We start from the raw sequence: 19,341 nt of genomic DNA on the forward strand, positions 1-19,341 counted from the left end.
AAAATTATTATTTACTTCTCAATTGAATATTATACATGTTTATGCTCATACCCCACATTTTTTTTTATCTCTGGTTAGATCTACAATGGTGAAATCGATATTTATCTATACATTTTTGTTTAACATTCAGTGATGGATTATGAGAGAAAAGGTCGAGGGTTGATGATAATTTGGGAAAATTACAACAATTTAGATTATTCAAAATGATAATTATACCATTTAAACTGTTTGTTCAATGTAGCATTTTTGTTCCAACAACTGTTGATCTTGAAATGCTGTAAATACATTCTGGTAAATAGTTTTAGTTTTACAAGTAATAACATTACTGAAATTATTCAAAACTTATATATATCTAGTTTATCGGGTTGATCAGATTTGCTTTCAAATTGAAACACTTAAGTTCTTGTTAATAGATTTGATCAATTTGATTTTCTAACAGAAATCTAAAAACATTGATTGAGGTGAATATTTTTAGGTTAAAAAAATCTAGTTTTTAAATCGCATTAAAGATGCCTGACTTATTATTTGTTACGCACGTATCGTCTACACAGAACTCGTCAGTGGCGCTCGAATCAAAACATTAAGAGAAAGTCCTTTTTAACAAAATTCGATTAAAAGTCATCAAAATTTGAAAATTAACCTCACGAAAGCATCGATTTTCATATCTTTCACTTTTTACCAAAAGATTTTGAACATTTTAAAATCGCATTTCCATTTTAATTCGATTTTTTATGTCGTTTTTATATATATATATATATATATATATATAATGTTCCTTTTCTAAGAACCGAACCAAGTTTAATTTCTTAATGACTTATTGTTTATCGAGACATAAGGTGTCCCATAACGCCAAACACTATGCTTAATTTCATCCATTCGATTCGTCTTGTCTAAAGCTTTTAGTAGTAATTCAACTTTATTTTGTCCTTTTTCGATTTCATGATTAAAGTGTAAATGGAGCTATTTTGTATGCTTTCAAATATTTACTAGAACATGTTTTCCAACAGGTGACAGATCATATGGTAGTACAGAGGGATCATCGCCATTTTTATGTCAACTGATGAAAGAGCTACAGGAAATGAAGAAGGATGATGATATTTACACAGTTTTGACCAAAGTGAATAACAAAGTTATGAGATTTGAGCCTGGCAGTATAGATAGTAAAGATATAAGGCAGATGCCATATTTTGTATCCCACCTTACGAAAGATTTGTATCTGAAACAGATAAACTAGATGCATGATGCACTTCCACAAGGACTAATAAATAAGGCGTTACACTAGACATTAAAGATCAATCCATAATCTATCAACATTCGTTATATAAAAATAAAAACTGTGTTGGTTTGGTTCACTATTATATTTAAATAAGAATGTAAAATACTTCAAAAGTTTTATTATATAGAATAAGCTGATATCTGAAACACTTATGTTAAATAGTCATATGCAATTTTTCTCAATTTAATTTGTATCAATTATAATTATATTACACAGATTAGAACAAATCTTTCAAAAAGTATATAGAAAATGAATACTCTTTATAAAAATTTCTACAGTTCGAACATTAATTACAGTCTTTCATGTTTGGGTGTTATTGTTGTAAATGTTTTGTTTAGTCAAAGAACAGTAAGTAAAATTGGTATGATACTGATTTCAATGCGAATGACATAGGGTGTACTCGACATAAATATTTGTAATTATCAATATCATAATTCCTTGAACTGTTTTTTGTTTGTTTGTTGTAAATATGTTAGATATGAAAACTAATTTCTATAATATTGCTCATTTGTAGATAAAGCACGTAAAATCGGTGAACACTTGCTAAAAATTATCTCTAGATTGTTTCCTTAGAACTATCCATATAACTTACTTAAAAACGACAATTAAAAAAACTTTAGGTTAGTTACGAAATATAAAAAGATTGATACATTTGTCCTTGAATCAATTTGTTCTCATGAGGTAAAAATAATTAGGCAAGCTAGAAATTACTTCATATAGATCTATTAGAAATAAAGATGTCTAGCAACAGCATATCAAATTTTATAAAAAAATATAAAAAAAGACGAACAAGTCCTCAAACACTACATAGAAAAATAAAGACTGAGCAACAATAAACCCATCAAAAAAACTTAGGGTGAACTCGTGTGTCCCGGAAGAGAACAGTTCCTTCGCCACATGCGCAACCTGTCGTATTTGGTTTTCCAAATGTAAATTGATAATTCGGAAAATTAAGAAAATTTTTCACCTTTTTTAATTGTATTCTATACAAATGAGCATATAGTTCAAACTATTCATTCCATATCTAACTTGCAAACATAAATTAAAAAAAAAGTTATTTATTTTAACATGCCAATAATTAGTAGTCTTGTAAAAACTACTTTACCGGATTAATGTAAATATATTTGAACTACATTTTTTCAATTGTATATATAATTGTATGCATTTTTTAGAATATAATGTTAAGAAGATATTATCAAAAAATGCTTCGTGAAATAAAAATTCAATATTGGCCAATATCTTCAGTCTCCCTTTATAAAAATCAAAAAAAAAAGCATTTCCGATGGGCTAAAACTATTGCATCTTGACCGATATTGAATTCCATACTTTCTCCTTAAAGTTTGTTTTGCTGTTATGAGTGTCCAAGTTAAACGATAGTTGCAGGCAATGAGACGACATATACACTAGAAGTTGGAAATATGCATTGCGTCCTTTCGGCAGGAATCTTAGCTACCTGAATTGGATGCAGTAATGTGAGGGAATTGCATGAACTCAAACATAAACGATACCGAGTAAGCTTTTTCTGCTATGTATGCATCATCCGCCATACCAATCCACACCCAGTCAGAATCGGGAATAGGACATTATATGTTGTTATACAGATTAAACGACCATACCAATCCACACCCAGTCAGAATCAGGAATAGGACATAATATGTTGTTATACAGATTAAACGACCATACCAATCCACACCCAGTCAGAATCGGGAATAGGACATAATATGTTGTTATACAGATTAAACGACCATACCAATCCACACCCAGTCAGGGAATAGGACATAATATGTTGTTATACAGATTAAACGACTTTTCTGGAACTTATATCTTATGATCTAAGACCACTAATGAGTTATGACACAAATGCATGGTATCGGTCAACCAATTCGTATTGAAGACCCTAAAACTTATGTCGATTTCAGTCGTTTTTCCACATTACACTGTTGGGGCAGTAATTTGTGAAAGGAGCACAACCCAGTTAATGAAGTCCGTATAGAGTGAACATGCACGAGAGTAAAAGATGAAAACAACACTTTATAAATTTTATGCGTCCGAAGTGCTTTTCTGGATTTACCTTCATCAGGAACGTTTAAAGGCGAATATTTGAAAGCGCTAAGGATGTATAAAAACTAGCGATGTCAACGATACTCGAGTATTCGAGTATCGCTCGGTAGTACCGAGTATCGAATACCAAAACGAAACTCGACTAATCAGTTTCCTGTAAGAATATTGCTGTCTTCTATATATAAAATTGATCTTCTTGAGAACCTCTTTCGGAAAATTAAATAGACATCACTGGTTAATCATACTAGTAAATAAAGTACCTTTTGTTTCGAATTCTTGTGCTAAATTGGCATTTAAAATGCCTCCGAAAATACGTGACCTATCCCTATAGGCTAACACTTTAAACTAAACATGTCTTAGCCATTCCGTCACATCGGTACCGTCAGAGCAAATATTTTCGACTGCAAGACTGTGTTAGTTACAAAATTGCGAAACCGACTGTCCCCAATAATAGTTGACAAGAAAATGTTTCCAAATAAAATGAATTTTTTGCATCCTCTGGTGACCCTCAGTGAAAAGTTAAACTTCTAATCAGGTTACATCCTGGTTTGCCTACTTTTAATTACCGCAATTATCAAATGGTTATATAAACAAACAAAAAAACAAATGGTATAGTCTTTTCCAGTTAACTTATGTTGCTATTTTATATGTACATATAGCTTTGTAAAATTCTATAGGATTAGTTTGTATGCAATTGGTGCATATTAAAACGTATTTTTTTCTTCATACATTTGGTTGTAAAATTTTCATTGAAAAAAATAAAATAACAAAAAACCGAACTCCAAGGAAAATTAAAATCGAAAAGTCCTTATCAAATTGCAAAATCAACAGCTCAAACACGTCAAACGAATGGAAAACAACTGTCATATTCCTGACTTGATACAGCCATTCCCTTATGTAGAAAATGGTGGATTAAACCTGGTTTTATAGCTAGATAAACCTCTCACTTGTATGACAGTCACATAAAATTCCATTATATTGACAACAATGATTTGATTCTTTGAAGCAGAAAAATGAAAATGAATAATAAATTGATTTTGATATATATTTTTAAAAGCACTAAAACAATTAACATTGTCAATATTACATAAATATCATTAGCACTGAAATTAATCATTCATAATGCATTTAAAGCATCAAATATGATATGCAAACATAACATTGGAAACAATTACAAATTTCTTGTACATAAATGTCTTTAATTTAAGTGCAGAACTATAACCTAAAAAAATGTGTTATAATAAATTAAGATAAAGATGAATAGATAGAAATCTTATTACAATTATTTTTTTTATTAGTGTACGACTATTTCTTTTATTTCATAATCTCATTTAAAATTCTTATGACATTTATCTCTTTTTTAATTATATTTATAGTTTATATTATAATATTTTGTCCTTTTTAGATCTCAATATTAATATTCTTTTAACATTTATCTCTTTTTTTAATTACAAAAATGTAAATTTATAGTTTTTGTTATGATATTTTTCCTTTTTAAATCTCAGTATTGAATCAATTTTCAATAATAAATATATAGATATAGGAAGATGTGGTACGAGTGCCAATGAGACAACTCTCCATCCAAGTTACCACTTATAAAAGTAAACCATTATAGGTCAAGGTACGGCCTTCAACACGGAGCATTGGCTCACACCGAACAGCAAGCTATAAAGGGCCCCAAAAAATTACTAGTGTAAAACCATTCAAACGGAAAAACCAACGGTCTAATCTATATAAAAACGAGAAACGAGAAACACGTATGAACTACATAAACAAACGACAATATGTATTCTTTATAAGATTTTACGCCTTTGTAAACATCAAATGTATCTTCTTAACGAATACCAAATACTATTGTTTGATATGGTTTTTCCTTGTTGCAATTTTTAAAGAGGTGTTCATTAAATTATATTGATTAGATTATTGTTTTTTTTTTTTTTACTTAATTAGCATTTGTAGGTAATGAGCTATTAATGGTGTGTAATTCTTTATACCAGATACTTATAATGTAGATGGATTTTCGTCCGTTAAACAACAAACCACAGAATGTAAAATACGTATTTTTGTGTTTCCGTGTTGTAGATATATTCCCGAGCGAGTACTCGAGTATCGCTCGATAAAATCAACGAGTACTCGATTAGTAATTGTTCACCGAGTTGACATCCCTTATAAAAACCGAACCAGTTGAAGAGCTATATGACCAATAAGAACTAAAAAAGCCAAATCCATCGAAGGACAACTTTGCCTTAGAGAGTTGAAAACTTAGTTTCGTAGTTTCTTAATGATTTATGAATTTATAAACAGATAATTTAAGAAGGATTGGTGATAAATCATTCCGATACCGAAGTTCTAAAATGTTAATTAAGATATGAATACGCCATATGAGGGGACAGATGGTGTGTTTCTCCTGAAAACTGGGAAATTGACAATTGGAAAGTTTAAATCATCGCGTTTGGCATAGATTCTAGTTTGAAGTCATCCATCTGTGTCAATATCGAGGAAAAGATTCCGATATAAACAGACATTTTTGTGTCGGTAGTCTCATTTTATTTGGAGTTCACTGAGAGATATGAGTTTCAAGTACCAACTGTAAAGTGGTTATTGTTATTGAGTGACATGATATCATCAATATATCTGAAATTGAAATTGGAGAACTTTGCAAAATACCTTTTCCTCGTTGACTTTTAGAAGGTTCTGTATGAATTAGCTTCATCTGAGTAAAAACCAGTCGGCCAGTATGGATATAGTACATATTGGACTACCGGCGGTTTGTTGAAATATCAATCCACCAAACGTAACAAGTATGGTGTCGATCAAACAGTCCAGCATTTTGATAATATCATCTTTGGTGTATTTGTTGTTGGAATCACTATGGTTCTCAAAGTAAGATTTTGCATGGCCTAAAACAAGAAACTTGTCCATGTGTCTACGATTCCCAATGATGAACAAAAAGTTCTGTTTAATTTCAATTGAGCATGGTGAAAAGTAGTGTAAAGCGTAGACAAATCAAAAATTTTGATATAACAGCAAAATTGTAAAAGTATATATTACAGTTCACCAGTAGGCTCTAAACAGATAATGTTTATTCCAACAGTACTTTTGAAATCCAACAGATGAAAATTTTAGAAAGTTAGAAATTACCACAGATAATTATTTTACTAAAGAATAATAACAGTCCACAAAGTAATAGCACATTATGATATTTAAAATTGAAATGAATGTTCCCTAAATCTCGCTATATATAATAAAGTTCAAATTTTAGATAATCTTGAAAGTTCTATGCGTATGGCGTACCAAATTATTATTGAATTCATAACGGTGTGGACGACACCATTTCTTGGCGCGCTCATGTCATCAATTGCCTGGGTCAGATTAGGTGAACGTTCGTCTGTAACGCCCACTTATCACGTCGTATTTATAATAGACATTTAAACTGTGGGGTCGCCAAAGGTTCTCAATACCTAAACATTCTTTACTGGCGTGTTTGTTAAGTTTCGAAAAAACATTTTTTTTTAACAATATCGTACGTTCTTTAACCATAAAAATAAATTTAACTAGCATTAAAAGTAGCAATGCATGTGTTGTTAGCTATTATTTTTTTCGGACTTCAAAACGATTTCACGATTGCGTTTGTCTATTTTTTTACTTAATACCTTTCAACTTTTATCTTGTCTAAAATTTTATATTAGAACGAATGCATGATAAACTTTAAATCTTTGAGCAATTACATAAAAAAACAAAATATGCTTTCGCACGGTCTTTTTCGTAATTGGAAGATATTGGACAGTAAAAAGCTATTTGGACCAAGCCTTATGTAATTTGCATTTCTTTATGAAAAAGGTAAAATTCAATTCCATATCTATTATGTGTTACAGTAATTTAATTACAAATTAACAGGTCTTAACCGGAAAGCTAGAAAAAAATCGAATTATAGCATTGCCGACGTTTATCTGACTGACTTGGCAATTGGACTATGTACTAGTATTGAAAAATATTATCTAGGAAAATGGAACTTTTCTGCTAAGTACTATCAGTAACCATCAGTTTTCTGCGTACTGTATTGTACACTGTATTTCGTATATTCATGTTTTCTTTTGTTAATGGAGTTGCCTGTCTATGCCTGTCTTTGTAGGAGTGATTGTTTTCATTGACATCTCAAGTTTACCGTGCTCGTTAATAATCTAAAACCAAGACTTGCATTATAAAAATGTCAAAAGAAACATTGATTTTGTATTGTCAAACATACATCTAAGACAAAGATAAGGACTTTAATTCACGAGGTCATTAATTTCAATTAAAAAAAAAGGGTGTTGACCAAAGCCATAGTACGGATCATTTGCCCGTTTCCATGCGAGTTCCGTGTTTTTTCTCCCGCTTTCTTCTTCATCCACCAAACTTTTAATCCCAAATGAACATTGCTGTATACTATATTTAGTTTGGATTTATTGTATTGTACAAAAATTAGGTCGTTATTTTTCTCGTGTTTGTAATGTCGAGGCCTTTTGTAGCTTGCTATGCGGTGTTGGTATCGCTTATTGTTAAAGATCGTACGGTGACCTATAGCTGCTTACTTTTACGTCTATTGTCACTGGTGGGTAGTTGTCTAATTGGCAATCATACCACATCTTTTTACTTTTATATGCAGTTATGTCTGTAAGACTTAAAGACTTTACTACGAAATAATTGTTTGGACTTATAAGAATGACCGTTTGATCGATTAATGAGCTGTTGTACTGGATCGAAGACCCATTGAACACGAGTACAAAATTTATTTAAACAAATAATAGAACGGATGCATGGTTGTGTGTAGCAATTGATTGTTCTACTGATGTAGTGAAAAAAATGTATATTCTTAGCACAAATGTGCCACGGTGGCCGAGTCGTCTAAGTATTCGAACTACTTATCACTTGTCTGTCATTTAGTTATTTAGATATATCTATAGATATATACATAAATAGAGACAATTGAACTGTGCAGTACTTGAATATCCCAGATAAACTGATCATATGAGTCTTTTATATGACTATATGATTCAAACGATGATCCATGCGAAATATATCCGATCAAAAGGAAGAAAATGATTTCCGCAGCTCTTTTCAAAAACAAATACTACGCATTGAATAAATGGTGGATTACTTTTAAATGATCACAACGTGGGAGTATTTTTTCTCATAAGATTGTTTGTAAAATAACCCATCAACTTTAAGTGTTTTACAATGAAAATCGAAATGTGTAAATATATTTTTTAATTATTTAATGATATTAGCTCTGAACATTTATTATTCTTTTAAATGAAACTGCTGATTCCCTGCCCTGTTTTGGCTATACTTTTTGTCATTTTTAGTTTATTAAATCGTCGTATTTTTAATAAAGTTTGGATTTTCGAATATTTTGGCCTCGAGCATCACTGAAGACACAATTATTGTCGAAATAAGCATCTGGAGCATATACTATACATGATTTTGTCGCATGAACAAAAAATCGATTGAGTGTGCAAAAATGATATTCGAATTTCAACAAAAAAATCACTACATTTAAGCGACAGCAGTTTACCGATGGTCAAATCGCGTAAATCGATTATAAAGAGACAAATTAAGATTCCAAATGAAAACTGATGGAATCGCAAGACAGGATATAATTGTCTCATGCCATACATGCATCACCAGCCATGGAAATCAACCTTCTGTCAAAATGTGACAATCGGGAATAGAACACGATCGGTAAAATTCAGATCAGACGACTATACTGATGTCTACAGAATTTAGACCGCAAAAACATGTCGCTAATGAAGTGTAAAACATTTATTATGTATCATTATACATAAACAGGTATTTAACATTACTAATAGTTTTACACGTACAAACTATTGTTGATTGCATGAAGGAGTTGTAACCTTCTTTCCTAATTATGTACGAATAATTTTTTTTTGATATATCTCAATGATAAAGAAGTTTCGGTTCAAAGTTTTGTAACATTCCATTAAGGTCCATTTATTATAAAAATAATTAAAAATGAGAGAAAAAAATATATTTTCGAAATTTCTCTTCATATGTTTTCCATCTATTATTACATAGAAACTTCTGTCGAATTTTTCATACACTTCTACGGAGATTTGTTGAGGTCTAAAAACCGTTAACCTTAGAGTGTATATAAATAAAAAAGGACCATCTATCAGTAAAATACAGATAAATGAGGAAAAAATATTGTAATTGTTTTCCTCTGGATACTGTCTTTTCATCATAAGCTTAAGAAAGCATTTGTCCCAGTTTCTGAAATTTCATGAAAATTTGACAAAGTTGTTGCGGTTTAAAATATTTGAACAAAGTTTAACAAAAATACTGAATATAGAATGGGAAGTCCATAAAAATTGACAAAATAAAAATCTATCAATCAACGGAACAAGTGAAAAACAACTGCCATATTCTTGACTTGGTACAGGCATTTTCCGATTACTTTATAATGTTTATATCAAATGTTTACTGCAAAAGTCAATTTATAAGTGAAATATGAAAAAGTGAGAAAACAAATCTAAATTTTTATCTATATACTGTCTGTTGATAGTAAGGGTGGCGCTGGCCTAGATCATGTAGGTTTCTCAAAGTTATTGAGGTCTCAAACACTGTAACTGCAGACTCAATTGTAATGTTCACGACACTGACGATGGAATGTATAATTGCTTATGTCTCACTTCCGCGAATTTCATTGCAGGCAAGAAAATAAAACCAATTCTTTAAACTTTAAACTTCATTTTTCTTTAGTATTCCAAAGGTTTTCTTGGCATCTAAGAGATGATGATTTTATTTGATCTGAAAAAACGACAATATTGATAATATACTTAATCAAGTGAAAGGAGGAAAGGTCTTTTTTTCTTAAATTAACCTCTTCGTTTGTCTGTTACTAGGTCGTTTCGGCAGTTTGTCAAAACAATATTTCTTACTAATTTAAAGACAACAAACGAAACAGCATACGAATTTCTTTTAATGATTGCTTTTCATTTTATTTTAATTTCAAGGGATTTTATCAACATTTACTTCTATAGAATGTAGACCATAGAATATGTGAACACTAATATCTAGAAAGCCGTTTTTGTTTGTTCGGCAACTTGCTCCCAAAGGCAATAAATTGGAACGCCCAAAGCCAAAGATTTTGAAGCTAAGGATGTACGAGTACCGAATATATAGTTATCAAAGGTACCAGGATTATAATTTAAGACGCCAGACGCGCGTTTCGTCTGCAAAAGACTCATCAGTGACGCTCAGATCAAAATAGTTATAAAACAAGTGAAGCCCTATATGACCAAAAGGGACCTAAACATTATAGCCAAATCCATCTTATATCAACTTTTTGCCAGAGAGAGAACCTTAATTTCCTAATAATTTATAAATCTATAAACGGACAATTTAAGAAAGGCATGTTTCAAATAAATAAAGCTAAAATACTTTAAGAACACTTTAATTGGTTATCAAAGGTACCAGGATTATAATTTAATACGCCAGACGCGCGTTTCGTCTACATAAGACTCACCAGTGACGCTCAGATCAAAATAGCTATAAAGCCAAAAAAGTACAAAGTTGAAGAGCATTGAGGACCCAAAATTCCAAAAAGTTGTGCCAAATACGGCTACGGTAATCTATTCCTGGAATAAAAAAATCCTTAGTTTTTCGAAAAAATTCAGTTTTATAAACAGGAAATTGATAAAAATGACTATATAATTGATATTTATGTCAACACCGAAGTGCTGACTACTGGGCTGGTGATACCCTCAGGGACCAAACGTCCACAAGCAGTGGCATCGACCCAGTGGTGTAAATAGTTATCAAAGGTACCAGGATTATAATGTAATACGCCAGACGCGCGTTTCGTCTAAATAAGACTCATCAGTGACGCTCAGATCAAAATAGTTATAAAGCCAAACAAGTACAAAGTTGAAGAGCATTGAGTACCCAAAATTCCAAAAAGTTGTGCCAAATACGGCTAAGGTAATCTATTCCTGGAATAAGAAAATCCTTAGTTTTTCGAAAAATTCAAAGTTTTATAAACAGGAAATTTATAAAAATATTCATAGTGTATAATTATACAATATGTTTAGTCTTTTTTCTATTTTGAGTAATTTTTCCAAAAGATCAAGATCTGTAAACTGCTCTCTGTGCAAGGAGACGCGTTTTCAGTGGTTTATGAAAGACGTTCGTGAAAAATGAATTGCTGCGGTTTTTCACTGAAGCAAATCGTTTAATTATGCCCACCGTACTCGACGTAAACTTTCAAATCTGCGGAAAACTAGCTTTTTCAGCAGATCACGCACTGTTGAGACAAACACTTTGCAAGATATGATGCTAATATCAATGGATATAATGGTTGAACACAAAGACAAATAGACTGGAAATGAAATTAGCACCAAGATCACATTGGCACTTTGGTTTGTGTTTGAGAATGAAAGAAAGAGAGAGAGAGAGAGGGGGTGGGGACTGTTTAACACAATATTTTAAATTATAAGATATAAATTGTACATTGGCAGTATGCATTGATAATTAAACTGGTTTTTTTTTTTAGTTTTAATGCGTTTCGTACATTTTTACATTTGTATCTATGATATTTGTTGCAAAAACTCTTATATATAGGGACAATTGTGGCATAGAATAATGCAGAAACACCTATAAAAAAAACAATTGTGTACCATAAATGCCGACGCCGGCTTAAAGTATAAAGTTGTTGCGAAACACGTTAAACTCCGAACTAAATAACATAAAATGCAACCTGAGGAAGAAAATTATGATGCTTTAACATTTGTTGGATACTCATATCCTTTATTCATAATCCTTCTTTGTATGAATCTTTGTATTCATGTTTGTGATAGTTTCAAGATTTTTATAGTGTGTACCGAAAGAACCAGTCGAAACAATATCAATAAGTATCTGTCGATAAAAGCTAAAAAAAAATATTTTACTCGTCATTGCTTAGATAATCGACAGCCAATTGGTTAATATGTTATGGCTTAGACTTTCTTACTTGTAATTCGTTTTAAATAATGAAAAACCGTGTTAAACAATGGTTAAATTAATTTCTTTTAACCCATCAAAATTAAAAATACCAACGTTTATGTTTAGTAGAATATTTCCTTATTTGTTACGTCTATTTCATTGAATAGGTAAGATATCAATTTAGTGAAGATGGAAATAATATAGAGATTAATGACTGTATTTTTTGAAAGGGGAAAGAAGGATTTACTCGAAAAAAAAACATTTATTAACATCAGTTTAAGATTTTTCAGTTAATAGGAAATTAGCAACTCTAGCAGTCAGTCCCTCCATTTGTTAGAAAAACCGAGAACTGAAGGCAAAAAACTATATTTTTTTTTTTCAAAGGTGTTTAACCAGTCACTCTATAATTTTATATAGGAATTCAGTTTTTGATATTACGGTTTATCTCATTTATAAGATAAATCAATTTAATGAAAGAGATTTGATTAATTTCTTTACTTTTCCGTAAAGAACTATTGCATCATTCTCATCCGTATCTTGTTTCCCGCTAATTAACATCACGTGACTCTTAAGCCTAACATTAAACTAGCCACTCTTGTAGATAAGTTTCAAAAAGACAATCGTCAAAATATCAATGACATCCACATTTCACATTCTAATATTTTCATCAGCCAGGACCAGCCAAGAAACAAATAAAAAGAACAAACAGAGACCACTCGATCCTATGCCATCAACACGAGGACCACTTCCAGCTTCATCAGACATGGATGTGCGAAGATCACAGAACAATGCAATTACAAACTGTACATAATGAATGAGTTTTTCAAGGACAGCAACAGCTTCAGATTTGTCAGTGGCTCATGGACTTGTGATTAATGTCATGGCAGACTCAAATCATCAGGAGCCCCCATTCATTTCATTCAGGATCCAGCAAGAGACACCACAAGAAAGTCAACGACGCAACGAGGAAAACATCCGTGACAGGAATTTCTGATACAATGACTTCAAAACCTGGTAATACCGGTTTGCAGATTTCGTCAAACAATAATCTTGGTATGTTGAAAAATTATGTATCTAATCAATTTGATTCACAAGGGTCGGGAGCTTTTTATAGTTCTTTTGATACTCGTTTACAAGTGGACCAATCCCCTTTATATATTTCAAGTGGTTTCGATCCTATCTCATCTCACATTCCGGTAAAAAAAATATGGAACGGTGAGTTCATTAACCTGAATATATTTTTTTTAATCTACTCAAGACCTTGTAAACGAGCAAAATTTATAGGGTGAAGTGGCAGTAATGGGGGTGTTTTGTTATTCAAAAGAAAAGTCCCATCAAAAGTATTAATGTATGGACCTCCGCCTTCATGATTTATGGAAGTGTAATGTTAGAAAAATGTCCTGACAAAGGTCTTGAGTTTTTCAAATACATGCAAACGGTCAGAATAGCAGTCTCAAGGGGTTACTCTGGAGGCTGGATTCAATTAAAAGCTCATAAGAAATCTTTCGGGAAAGATTTTTAAAACAATTATTTATATAATGTCACTCATTTAATTTACTATGCCTTGAGCAATGAGAATTGTGATTGCACTATTTATGTACAAATATTCTGTAAATCATAATAGGTCGTTTAAGTATAATAATTACCTTCAACATCTTCCTAATTCTCGTAAAAATTAAACAACAAAAATACCGAAAGTCCCTTAACAATTGGCAAAATCAAAAGCTCAAACACATCAAACAAATGAATGATACACACACATATAGCGCGATTGTTATCAGAAGATTATACACATGATACGCGACGGCAATAAGTGCTCATTTCATTAACAACCCTTATTGAATGTCCACTTTTTCAAATTTTTATCATCTACTTTCAGTTTATGTATTTTTTACTTCCTTGTTCCCTCTACTTCTCGGATATTCAACATAGTTTTCTAGTGCAGGTAATATACTGTTTTAACCGCAATATAAATATACAGTTGTACCCTTCTTATAAGTTGGTTATCATACTTTTGAATTTGTTGATTTGAATAAAAATAAGAGAGTTATAAAAGGTTGATTAATGTGTGAGTGTTTCATCATGGCTCTTGTTTGTCAACTTATCTTCAAAAATTGTGTGATAACCGTTTATTTCGTTTTGAAGGTGTTGTCACTATGCTAAAGATCAATTATATTACTTAGAGTTAATACACACCTTGATGAAAATTCGCATCACCTGTTTGTAAGTTTACCTTGAAAGAATTCTTACGCTCAAAATTATGCACGATAATGCCATCGAACATAGATAAAGGCAACAGTAGTATACCGTTGTTCGAAATTCATAAATCGATTGAGAATAAAACAAATCCGGGTTACAAACTAAAACTGAAGGAAACACATCAAATATAAGAGGAGAACTACGACACAACAGACACACAACATTAAAATGTAACACACATAGAGAAACGAACTATAATATAACAATGGCCATTTTCCTGACTTGGTACAGGACATTTTAAGAAAAAAATGGTGGGTTGAACCTGGTTTTGAGGCTAGCCAAACCTCCCACTTTTATGGCAATGTTAAATATAACATTAAAATAGATATGCACGAGAAAGATCTTAAAATTAAAAACTCAATGGATACCCCATATCCTTTGTTTTTCTATCAGATTGCTTAAGTAGCCTCTTATATGATACAAATTTCAAAAGACCAATGGAATAACGTCATAATACATAAATTTACTTATCATGAAAGAAAAATACAAACGATACTTTACATTACAGGCAATAGTTATCATAATTTACCGATGTTTAAATCCATTAAGAATATACTAATTAGAGTAAAACACACCAGAGGGAATCGTACGAACTCCAAACATCGCATCAGGGAAGTCGACAGGGTGACTTTTCATATGAAAAATTAAAACTTTACTGTTGGAATGTTGTTTTATTTAAATTGAAGGTTCACATTTAAAGTAAAATTCCGTTCTTTTTTTTAAAGTTTTATTCTCAGCCGACTCTCATAGCTTATGTCTCGCAATAAGTCAAGATATTGGCAGACTTAACTGTAGTATCTTGTATCTCAAGTTCGATTTGATTGAAGCGTTCAACATAGTAACAAAACATTGAAATATTTAGTCAAAGTACATAATTTTTATAGCGAGACGAGGCACACAGTTTGTTCCTATTGGAATCCCGATTGTCTGTTGAAATTAACGTCCTATAAATGTAACAAATATGCTGTCAAAAAACTCCAAGTAACTAGATGACGCAGTTTCAGAAAATACTTGTTCCGTCAAAGTAGATATTTTTTAAAGTCTGATGTATTCCTTCATAAAACACGATACTGTATCTATATTAGCAGCTTTTTAGGAATCAAAGTTGGACTAAGGAATACTAATGTAAAACATAGAGAAGTCAAATGTTACATACTATTGCGAACTGAACTTTTACTTATGCATATATTACCTAAAAATATGCGTGGTTTGTGAGGCAACTTTATTCACGAAGTATAACCTTTTAATATGTATCGCCAAATAATTCTTAAAATTAATGTTCTAAATGATCTTAAGTCTGAACATGTAATGGTTTGACGTATTTTGCAAAAACCCTTTGTAATATTTTTACGTTTTTATTGTTAATGAATGGAAAAAAAAACACCTTACGACAATATTCTCAAACATTTGATAACGTCACTCTCAAGACCTGTCTCCTGACAAGAATGTAATATCTGCCACTTTTGAGAAAAATTAACATATTTCAATTTATAGTGCAGATTTTTTTTCCATTGGATGTTTGATGTTGGCGTTTAGCTCTGTAATGAACTTCATACAGCTATAATCCTATAAATCTTAACTTAACTGTGTTTCTTTTTATTTTTGGCCATGACGTTGTCAGTTTGTTTTCGATCTATGAGTTTGACTGTCCCTCTGGTATCTTTCGTCCCTCTTTTATATCTGTTATAAGTAATTTGTATAATTTATACTTTTAGAAATTGCAAAAACAGAAAAATTGAATGCTACAGGATATCTTTGTGAAGAAAAGACATTAAAATACCCAATTACCAAGATGGCAGAACGGTACATGTTGAATTTTTTTTCCATTTTTGCCTTTACCAATTTCTTCTTCAAAATATCATACTAATTATTTTGAACACACGCTTATTGAATTACATTTATATTATTAGTCTTCTTATTTTTGAATTATCATTGGTAATCACAATAAAATTCTCCATGTAAAATGTAATGGACCAAAAGACTAATTTCTACTTTTGAAAATAAAAAATTCATTGCAATGAAAAGCGTATAATTAATTATAAGGTGGAAGTCGAATCATTTGATAGAGTCTTACAAATGTTCAGGTTGATTGAACAGATGGACATCTAAAAACACAAGAACGTTTGGGTAATCATGATCATGCTCATTCACATGTAGTTTATTGTACAGACATGTGTCCTTGTGTAGACAAATACTTCATTGAAATAACCACAAGGAAAATTTAAAAGATTTCATTTTAAGTAAACAATGCAACACTGAAAATTTCTGCTGGTGTTCAATTATTATTACCTTTGAACTATTTTTTATTTACAAATGTATCTAATGATTTTTCTGTTATAGTAACACAAAGGAAGGAATAATATACAAAAGCCATTTGGACCAAGAAAGTTATACAATAAGATCTGGAATAGCAGTTGTGATCAATAACACAGAGTTTGATGCCAGATTAGGTTTATCCGATCGTCCAGGAAGTGATGTGGATGCTTCATCTCTATTCCAAAGATTCATGGAACTTGGTTTCGAAAGTGATCTTATGAATGATGCCAGTAAGGAAGACTTGGTAGAGAAGTTACAAGAAAGTAAGTCTGAAATGGCAATTACTTGTAAATTTGTGTATAAAATGGGATTTTGTTGTTCCAACCTTTTGTATAGCCAGTCAAGGTCGTTAAAAACTTCCATCATCAACCAACCTTTTGAACTATTTTTTTATTTCACGATGACACTTTATAGCTTTTGATAGTTCGCGTGTTTACGTTCATTTGGACGTCACCATTTAGTTTTGTAATATCGTAGTCAATGGAAAATATTTATAATTTGATTGATAGATTTTAATTCGCCTTTGTTGTATATGTTACAGGCATTTTCTTAATTCAGACATTTTGTAGAATGCCTGAAAACTTTAGCTATTTTCTAAAATGCCTGTAACATTTAGGTATTTTGTATATTGACTAATTTGATCAGGCATTTTACACAATGCCTAGAAAAATTTAAAGTCATTTTACAAAATGCCTGAATTATTGTATAGAATGAAATGTTCACAAAAACTAAGCCATTGAAAGTAAAGAGCTACACAGCAGTTTATCTGTGATATTTACTGAAGTATAAGCTTGCATTTAAAAGCGATTTGATTATCAAAAATAAATTCTACTGAATTATTTAAAATTCCCACAAGTACTAAACTCCACAATTATTTGTTATTTCATAAAATATTTGGATGGCAGGTTCTGTTACAGATTTTTATTTACCTTAGTTCATCACATTGTAAATACATAAGAATGTCCTCGAGGCAGTGAAGATGGAGATTCTGGGGAAAGGGGGACGGGATTGTAGTTACAACAATTGGAACATACCCGTTGTCATCTGTGAAACGGATATTCCATGACGGTCAACCAACTCGCGATGGCGTCTGTAAAATTTACGAAAGAGACGATTTCAACTTCACCACTTGGAACTCTTGGTTTAATAGCTTCCTTGTGAGCAGTAACCCTCTATCAAGGAAATCATGATAGGAAATACAATCTCTGGAATATCGTATCAACTGGGAGATATATACTCCGTATGCAGGCGCTGCTGGGATGTTGCTTCATCGAAATGGAAACTTCACAATTGGGAAGCTGAAATCATCTCTTTTGTCGTAAAGTTTTGTTTTCAACCGACCATCATTGTCATTTTCTAGAACTAAGTCAAGATATGAGGCAGACTTAACTGAATCTGTTGTATCCTTTAGCTCCAGTTCGATGGGATAGATGCGTTCAACATTGTCATCAAATTTTGAATTATTTAGTGAGAGAACGTCATCTATATAGCGGAAAAAGAAGTTAAAGGATACTGCTATCTTCTTTTCTTTCTTCCTAAGAAGTTCATGTATGAAGTCAGTCTCATATGAATAAAGGGATAAGTAGGCAACAAGAAGAGTACAGTTGGTTCCCATGGGAATGCCTATTGTTTGTTGAAAAACACGTCCTCCAAACGTAACAAATATGTTAAGTATCCACAAAATTAATCAGAAATTTACTCTTATCAGTCATAACCCTCACCAGTGTTTTCAAAAACATCGATCACCTGAACTTTTTGGCTGCATTTGGAAAACTGTTTTAGTATTCTTGACCATGTGGACAATGTTACACTAGTTAATAATTTTTGAACATTTGTTTAGAAATGTATTATTAAGGGCTTAGATATTCATTTCTATGTTTATTTGGTTTTGTGTCCTTTAAGCTCCTGCCTTATTTTGGAAAACTACAATATTTGTTCGTATGCATCAGCTACGATGAGGATTTTACTCAAAGAAGCTTATTTCGTAATAGATATGATGCTGATTCTGCTGAATGGTCAACTAACACTGGCCGTTATGGTTTATATGGTATATGATCCTAATTCTGCTGAATGGTCAACGAACACTGGCCGTTATGGTTTATATGGTTATTTTATATGAACTCATGTTTATATATTCCATATTTGAGCTGGGTTTTTTTTTATTTTATCAATATTGTAAATGTTTAAAAAAAAAAAAAAAGGAGGAAACAACACTTTATAAATTCCATGTGCCCAAAGTACTTTCCTGGATTTGCCTTCGTATTGAACGATCAAAGCCGAATATTTGAAAGCCAAATATGTATAAGAACTGAAACAGTTGGAGAGTTAAATGACCGTAACGGACCTAAAAAGTATAGCCAAATCCATCTAAGGTCATATTTGCCTGAAGAAGTTGAAACTTTAGTTTCTTGATAATTCATAAATTTATAAATGGACAATTTAAGAAAGGT

At 31.5% G+C, this 19,341-nt stretch overlaps 2 protein-coding genes across 3 annotated transcripts in view; both read left to right on the forward strand.

Moving 5' to 3' along the window:
* The window catches only part of LOC127699369 (uncharacterized), a 29,443-nt gene extending 26,936 nt beyond the window's left edge, over positions 1 to 2,507 (forward strand). For both annotated transcript variants that reach the window (XM_052203030.1, XM_052203031.1), the window contains exon 11: positions 1,008 to 2,507. In XM_052203030.1, coding sequence (XP_052058990.1) covers positions 1,008 to 1,234 — 227 coding nt within the window. In that variant the 3' untranslated portion in view covers positions 1,235 to 2,507. The remainder of the gene's footprint in view (positions 1 to 1,007) is intronic.
* An 11,695-nt stretch (positions 2,508 to 14,202) lies between these two features.
* The window catches only part of LOC127699807 (caspase-3-like), an 11,250-nt gene continuing 6,111 nt past the window's right edge, over positions 14,203 to 19,341 (forward strand). Inside the window, exons 1-3 of the mRNA XM_052203171.1 lie at positions 14,203 to 14,261; positions 16,291 to 16,378; positions 16,916 to 17,154. Of these exons, the coding sequence (XP_052059131.1) occupies positions 16,368 to 16,378; positions 16,916 to 17,154 (250 nt within the window). The 5' untranslated portion in view covers positions 14,203 to 14,261; positions 16,291 to 16,367. The remainder of the gene's footprint in view (positions 14,262 to 16,290; positions 16,379 to 16,915; positions 17,155 to 19,341) is intronic.

Source organism: Mytilus californianus, unplaced genomic scaffold (assembly GCF_021869535.1).
Source record: "Mytilus californianus isolate M0D057914Y unplaced genomic scaffold, xbMytCali1.0.p SCAF_1, whole genome shotgun sequence".
Classification (NCBI taxonomy): domain Eukaryota; kingdom Metazoa; phylum Mollusca; class Bivalvia; order Mytilida; family Mytilidae; genus Mytilus; species Mytilus californianus.